An 8,073-nucleotide genomic window follows, 5' to 3' on the forward strand; every position below is an offset into this window, starting at 1 on the left:
ATATAATTATAGGAATTGAATTTCTGAAATCCATCATGCTTAAAAATTTTAAAGAAGCTCAAGTCTGTGTATGTCCTGTGGATTGGCAAATCTATCTTAAAGGGCATACTTCTTCGAGATTGCAATTGAAACGAGATGAAACGATTGTTGTTACTGACGATATTATGAAGTTGGAAAACCTAGCGCTACAACCGTTAGACTTCAGAGTTAACTACGTTCAAGATTTTGTTAAACGCCTCCTCAGCTCTTGGTCGGGAAGTGAAGCCTCCGAATTGAATTTAAACATCGGTCTTTACAAGTATGGCATCGATTCAATTGTTGCAACAAATATGAGACTTCAAATTAAAAACAGCATTGGTGCCACGTTTGAGGTACGTTTGTAATATTTATAAGTCAGCAAGATCTCGTGCATTGCCAAGTTCATCTGATGATGACTGCACTTATCCGGTACAGATTTGTATTTATAAAGATTTCAATTTTTCTTGACATTTAGACGTACTATTTTATTCAACCAAATGTGAGCGGCCTAACAATCGTCAATGATATTCTGGAACAAATCGAGAACATCAACACCACGAGTGTGAAGGGTGAATCTTCACAAAAAGCTAACCAAAGCAGAACAAATAGTTTGCCTGTTGACAGAGAGAAGGGCGCTTCTGCAGATAAAAATGTTCTCTTATCTAATGTTTTCCCCGTTTACAACGCTGAGAATGAAGAAAGTGAAGATGGAGTTGAATTGCAATCCGTTGACAACCCCGAGAAAGTAATTCCTCTCTATACATCAGAAAGTGTGTTTGTGAAAGTGTTCATGGTTCATGGTAGCCCCAAATCAGCCCTTGCTTTGGCATCATTTGCACAAGGTTTCCAAAAACAGGTGAAAACTTGTTGTTTTAACATAAAATATACACACAGGAAGAGCACAAGAAGAACTTTCAAAACGAGGACAGATCGCACTTTCTCTTTTTTCCGCGCTACTCAATCGCCTTAAAGATCGTTTGACAAATAAGGCGTGAGACTAGGTGTGGCAATGCTCTTGTTTATCGAGAGAGACATATGATATTCATACACTTTGTTGTACAAGAGAGCTGATTTAATTTTCTTCTATTCCATGCTTCCAGAGGTTATCATTTGTTCAACTTTCTGTTACAGGCCAAGATTGCATTGTATGGTATTGGAGTAGATGACACGTCGATTGAGAAGAGTGACTATGGAACAGTGCTGACACTCGCCCGAAGATATGTAGATTTAATCAGAAAAATACAGCCAAGCGGTCCATTTTATCTTGGTATGGATATTTATATTAAGCATTGTAGCAAAACAAATAACAAAAGACTTTTTGTAATTCAGTGTTGGGTTCTCAACTGTCATGCATGCTAGACGCCTTATCATAAACAATATAGGGAGATTTAGATTTACGGCTACGAGATTCACCATCGTCGAGCAAAACGCACATTTTTTTGGATATGCTGCCTGGTACCATTCTGATAATTAAACCTCGCCACCAACCATAATAAAAGCGTGTTTATACTGTTAAGTTTTCCGTAAATAATTAGACTTTTCGTTTTGAAAAATAAATTTAAAATTACGGTGATGAAAACAGTTTTCTCTGACCCCCAAGAAATATCAATATTTTTACACTGAAATGCCGTAGTCAGTCAGTAAGAAGAAGGCTTTAGCAGTGACTACGAGTACGACTACGGGTCGCAGCGTAACACCTGATACACTCCCTGTCAACGGTACTCCACGCAGAAGAAAAGGTGTTTGAAAGACGGAAAATGTTAACATTTTAAAGTTGACTCTATCGATCACCATCTTTGCACCTTAATTTTAAAAATAAACGGTAAAGGAATATTGTTTGGTTAAAAATATATGCGTTATCGTCTACCACACTAAAAATCACGAGGCATCCTTTTTTTAAAAAAAAGCAAACTAAAATATCTCCTAAATCGATCCTGAATCCAAAAAATATATAATTAACGCGAGGATTAAACGAAAAGTTTTATTAGTTAGGGTTTTTCTCCGAGCAAATGAAAGGATCCATTGGTTATTTTATTGTTTCATTGTTCCATTGTATTGTCCTCTATAATTTATGAATATATGTAAAACGTAGGCGTCGCTTTTCTTAGCAAACTAAAATTCTCATTCCCCTTATTTTGGGAAAAGATAACTAACAAAGTTATGAAGCAATCTTGATAAAATTTTCATCGTGAACCTGAAAGCAAATAATAATAAAAGACTTCCTATAATTCTATGTTGGGTTCTCAACTGTCATACAAGACGTCCTTTCATAAACAATATAGGGAGATTTAGACTTGGCTACGGCTCCGAGATTCACCATCGTCGGGCAAAACGAACATGTTTTTAGCTACGCTACCTGGAACTGTTCTGATAATCGAACCTCGCCACCAATGGACCAATTGCGTAATAGACCAACTTATTATCTAGGCATTCAGGAAGAAATAAACCACCACAGCTAAAAAGAGCATACCAAAGATAGTATAATTGCCAGGTTTGGTTGCAAAATGTCAACTAGTACGGAAAATATAGCAACGCGAATTTGGCAATTTTGTATACTTTTTTACTACGGCCGGAAGCGTGTAATTAATTTAATTACACACGTCCGCCCGTAAGTTAAAGGTATACAAAATTGCCAAATTCGCATGGCTATATTTTCCGCGCCTTACAATATTTCGCAGCCAAACTTGGCAATTTTACTAATTTTGGTATGTACTGTTCGGAAATTTTCTTTTTGTCCATTATAATAAAAGCGTGTTTAAAGCGTGTTACGTTTTTCGGAAATAATTAGACTTTTCATTTCGAAGAATTAATTACGGTCATCAAAACAGTTCTCTCAGCTTTTTTTCTAAAAAAAACTCCAAGAAATATCAAGTCGTGTGGCTTTTTAAATCACGTAGTGAAGGCAAAATAGTTTTAAAAATGCCGTAGTCTGTCAGAAGGGGGCTTTAGCAGTCACTACGAGTACGAGTACGAGTCGCAACGGAACACTTTGAATATAATTAAAAATATCTCCCTAATCGATCCTGAATATTTTCTCTCCAAAAAATATATAAAGAACGCGAGAATTAAACGAAAAGTTTTATTAGCGAGAATTAAACGAAAAGTATTATAGCCATTGTGCTATTGTATTGTTCTCTATAATTTATGAATATATGCAAAACGTAGGCGTCATTCAGTCTAAATAGAATAACGACTGTTTATTTTATAGATAGATCGTAGACGTTTTAGAAATTATTGAAATTATCGAGTCGCAAACCATATTAGATATTACTAGGATATAACTAGGATATTATGTTTTTAGCTGGCTACTCCTTTGGTGGCATGGTGGCTTACGAAATGGCGAGTGAACTAAAAAGAAATAATGAAACTGTCGCAATGGTGTGCATGGTGGATACGTACGGATGGCACCCTAAAGCTTTGGCAAACTCCAACGAATTCGTGAGAAAATTTGCCGAGCATAAGTTGAAGTTGACTGAAAAATATGTGGTAAAATGCGATCATTCATATTGTTTATATTCACTTTTGCTATACATTACTAATTTTTTCTTGAGTCGACCGGCTGCAAAAACGAGTATGTGAGAATGTGCTATATACCACAATTATAGCGGCCTTCAGCAACAAATAAACGGGATTTTCCATTTGTCGAATTTGAAATTGTGGAGATATAGCTTTTATTGTCAAGGTATCCAAATTGTATACACCAAAAAAATTGGTGTATACAATTTGGATACCTTGACAATAAAAGCTATATAAACAATTTAAAATCGGTTACCTATTTATTGGACCAACTTTTTACTGGTTCATACAAAAAAACTTTGAATAAAACAACCACATTTTTTATTGGATTTCAAATTTGATTTCTAGACAAGAAAACTAATCGAAAAAATGGCCTTCGCTGAACTGGGTATAAATAAAGATACCCTCAATAATTTCTATGGAGAATTACAAGACGACGTGAAAGTCATTGCGGCGTTAGAGAATCAAGCTGCCGAAGAAAACCTTGTGTTTCCTTTGAAAGAAAAAGCAGAAAAACTTCAGTATGAACTCAGATCTGCCGCTGAGACTCACTTGGATTGGCAACCTTCCAAGGTAAATGTTTTACTTTATCTTAAGATCTTTTCACTTTTTTAGTTACATAAAAACATCAAGAAATTGAAATGTTAATAGAATATGGGAACTTGATTAAAACCAGATAATAGAATTTTCATTAGCGCCCCTCTTAGCCAATGAAATTGCAGTTTTCCCCAAGATTACAGACGATATATAAATACTGGATTAATTTTACTCCTCTTGGCTCCTCTCTACGCTAATAATGAGCAAGGTAATCGTTCCTGAGGCTACGGAGGCAAGGTTAAATGTATTTTTCTTCGCGGATCCTAATTTATTTGGCGCTCATATGGATAGAAAATTGCGACAAAGCTGAGTTTTTATTTCAAGTTAGACCCAAAATTTAATATCATCGAGTTTGTTCGAGTACATTGCAAAATACGAAGCGTAAGCGTAAGCATGTTAAATTTCAACATCTTGAAGTTTAACAAAATTACAAATTGAGTAATTTGCATCTACATTTTATAAAAATATAATTTTTAGCTCACATATTGGGCCAAGCTGCGTAAGTTATACATTCGCGCAAGTTATACCGCGTAAGATTTTTGCACGATGATTTGTGTTGAGTCTGGCAATTTCATGTGTTAAAAGTCCATAAGTATGTTTTTTTTTCTTATTATTTTAAAGATATGCTACGAAGGGACATTAACATACATAAGCTGTGATGAAACAAACTCATTCTCTCTCTCCACACCAGCGATATGGGGAACGTTAGTTGAGAGAATGGATTTGCTCTACGTTTCTGGACGTCATCTAGAGCTAAGCGAGGAGACTCGCGCGGAAATTTGTGGATTCATCATGATGACTACAGCAGCAATGAACTATCTGTCAAAATTTTCATACAATAAATTCCAGGCAGTAAGATCAAAGCGTCAAGAACGATTGGTGGAATTTCTAAAGCAAGGAGTAGAAATCTGGATGCTGTCAAGTCAATCTGGTACATCTATAGGTTCGTTAGAATGGATAAAAGGCACTCTCTTGTTGAATTGCGAAGAAACCGTATTTAGTTTTCAATATAAATCGTTTGGATTTCACAAAATGCGAAATATTGCAATGAGAGGTAAGTCTTAGCCTCGAAATGAACACATATACACATTTTTCTTGTTGTCGGAGCCAGCAAATGAGAGAGCTTGGTGCCTTGAAAATAGCTAAAAAAGCAATATCTTATATCAATGACATTTCGACTTGATATAACTTGCGCCAGTGAAGCCCGGTAAGTCATTTTCACTGATGAGAAATAATCTCGATGGCCATTTGTCATTTTTTTCCGTATTTAATTCGGACATATATTGTCGACAGGAAACACGTAGAAATACAATATCCATCAACCACCTGGGGCTGGTTGTATAAAACTCGTAACTACATTTTGCGTAGTTAAATCGTAGTTAACTCAGAAATACATGACTCTGATTGGTCAATTCTGTCACTAACTATAGTTAAAAGTTAACTACGTTTTTATACAACCGGCCCCTGGACCTATACTGCGATTGAATTAACAGTCTTAATTGAATTAAACAGTCTGAAACAGTATTAATTAATTGCTCAATGATATTTTAAGACGAAATTGTTGCAATTGGAATATATATTATTATGTATTGTTTTTAGAATTTCAATTTTTCGCTGCGCATACATTTACGCAATAACAGCTCAAATAAGTTCGCTGATTCAATAGAAAATTAAATAATTGGAGGGCTAGACTGGTGGCAGCCATTGGGATTTTTTGGGCAGGAAAATTACAGAGATTTGGGGGAGCGTTAGGATGGCGGTTGGTCGCTGTCTAGTCGCTTGCGACCATTCATGCACGATGATTGAAGGCTGTAGTACTTACTATGATGATACTGTAGCTTGTCTAATTTCCGCCATCTTCGGCTTCGCATATTTGCTACGACAAATGACGGAATTTCCTACTCCAAGCTCACTGGAAACTCTACCGGATGTTTACATCCTGAAGTTTTTACATGTCACGTGTTTTAGTCGAATATTTAAATCAGTTCTCGATCACAATGAAATGGGCAACCCTGGGTGTGGGTTGGGTTTGTCATTGAATTGGCTTTAGTTGATTTGCTGCCAGTGATCTCTAAAAAGACTTCAACGAAGGGCAACAGTTGAAATTACAGCACCGGCAAAACAACGCCGGTTTTTATAAACAAGGCCATCTGCATGAGCAAGAGTAAAAGTCTAAAACAAGCGCAAGGACACCTCAGATTTTACTAAAAAAGGGTTTAATCATTTTTTGCCAGTTGGAGGCGATGTTGTTGTTTTTTTTGCTAAGTAAGCTATCGCCCAAAAAATAGATGCTCCTGTAAGCCCATGGGAGCAATGCTAATGTCTCTCTAGGCCAAAACCGCAAATATTCACGTTACCCGTATTTTTTCACAGTTTTCAGCAAGGGAAAACAATTTACCACTATTTTTATCTATGGACTTTTCATGGTAAATTGCCGATTAATATATCACTCTCTCTCTGATACAATATATATTTCTAATATGGTACTGGGTTTATTTAAAGATTGATGGTTTCGCGCAAAAACCACGCAAATAAAGATCACGTGATTGATATTTAGGTATCATAGGACAAAAATATATTTTACTTTTTAGATTTGACAAACATCATTCCTGGAAGGCATGTTCATGTAATTCAGAAACACCATGGAAAAAAATCATACGTTGATTTGCTGACATGTATGCTGACCAAAAAAGGCCGGCTTCAGACGTTCCGATCCATGGACTGGCAGCGCCTCAAACTACTAGTGGATTGTTTAGAAGCACTTTTTGGGATACCGTTCATGCACTGATGGGTAATGGTTACACAGTCACTTTATGGACAATATTTAATCATATTACAATTATCACAATTATTATCATACCTATAGAATGCATATATAGTGGGTTTAAGACTTAGGTGGATTTTAATGGTAGTTCAGGAAATAAACCAAACCTAATTTTTTGTAAACAATAAATTTCAAATGATCATCTTTGTATAAATATATTTTTAAATATATTGTTAAAACATGTTGAGTTTACTTCACTTATTTTTAAATTAATATGATTTTTATAATAATCTTTACTGCTATTTCATAATAAATAAAGATCACTTCATTGTTGGCTTGTTTGTATGATTTTTATTATGCACGAGTTATTGTGAATGATTGCAAAACGAGCAAGTTAGGGTAGCTTTGCGATCCTTTACAGCGAGATTAAATCTATAGAGATCAGTTTGTCACTGAACGACCGAATGACACGCTTTAATATACAAAAACAGAGCGAGAAACAAAAATCGAAATTTTATGCATCAAAACATATTTTTTACCGTTCAGTTTCTTTGTAGTTTTGTTCAATAGAAGTCAGATATTCTTTTCTTACGATTTCAAAATGTGCTGAAAATGTCAGTTGCATTTGAGAATTATGTTTTGAATCTCACTCCTATATTTTGACGCCATCATGAAAAAAATGTAAACAAATTGCCGCCAAAATGACCTATACTAATTTTTCACACGAAAAAAAACGTACGTCCAATCAAATTGCATGAAGTTAATTTAGCTAGTGAAATGCGAATTTTTTCATCATTTCTCACGAGAAATTATTAGATTTGCCCAAATTCTTATTTGGAATTTGCAACCATTGCGTATTTATCTTTACAACCCAATAAATTGGCAAGAATCGGTTAAAATCGTTTTTCATAATTTAGCAAACGAAAATTAGTTAGTCCACATGGATTGAATAATTATATATCAATAAAAATAGTTGAACGACAAGATTTAAGCATAATTATTAAATGTACGCCAGATCATCATGTATCGATTATTATTTTTATTATTGGAATAACGCCTTTTCGAGCGGTTTGTTATAATTATTACTTATATAAATGTACACTTCCGCAATTTTCTATTTTTTGCCATCAAAAATATCTAAATGTGCCTGGATTGCCGCTTTGAATATCACTAAAAGC

General features: G+C 35.0%; 2 protein-coding genes across 2 annotated transcripts; both read left to right on the top strand.

The window, feature by feature from the left end:
- The first annotated feature begins 35 nt into the window (after positions 1-35).
- On the top strand, positions 36-4,182 carry LOC114521037 (non-reducing polyketide synthase cla3-like). Its single transcript, XM_028541427.1, has 6 exons — positions 36-371; positions 494-874; positions 1,150-1,285; positions 3,320-3,504; positions 3,883-4,107; positions 4,150-4,182. The coding sequence occupies exons 1-6, from the start codon at positions 36-38 to the stop codon at positions 4,180-4,182; spliced, it is 1,296 nt and encodes a 431-aa protein (XP_028397228.1).
- Positions 4,183-4,767: 585 nt separating this feature from the next.
- On the top strand, positions 4,768-7,043 carry LOC114521194. The gene is made up of 2 exons (XM_028541620.1): positions 4,768-5,185; positions 6,723-7,043. Exons 1-2 carry the CDS (start codon positions 4,849-4,851, stop codon positions 6,917-6,919), a joined length of 534 nt encoding a protein of 177 aa, XP_028397421.1. The 5' UTR covers positions 4,768-4,848; the 3' UTR covers positions 6,920-7,043.
- Positions 7,044-8,073: the final 1,030 nt, after the last annotated feature.

This window comes from Dendronephthya gigantea, unplaced genomic scaffold (genome assembly GCF_004324835.1).
Source record: "Dendronephthya gigantea isolate DGI-Jeju-01 unplaced genomic scaffold, DenGig_1.0 000019F, whole genome shotgun sequence".
NCBI classification, from domain to species: Eukaryota; Metazoa; Cnidaria; class Anthozoa; order Malacalcyonacea; family Nephtheidae; genus Dendronephthya; species Dendronephthya gigantea.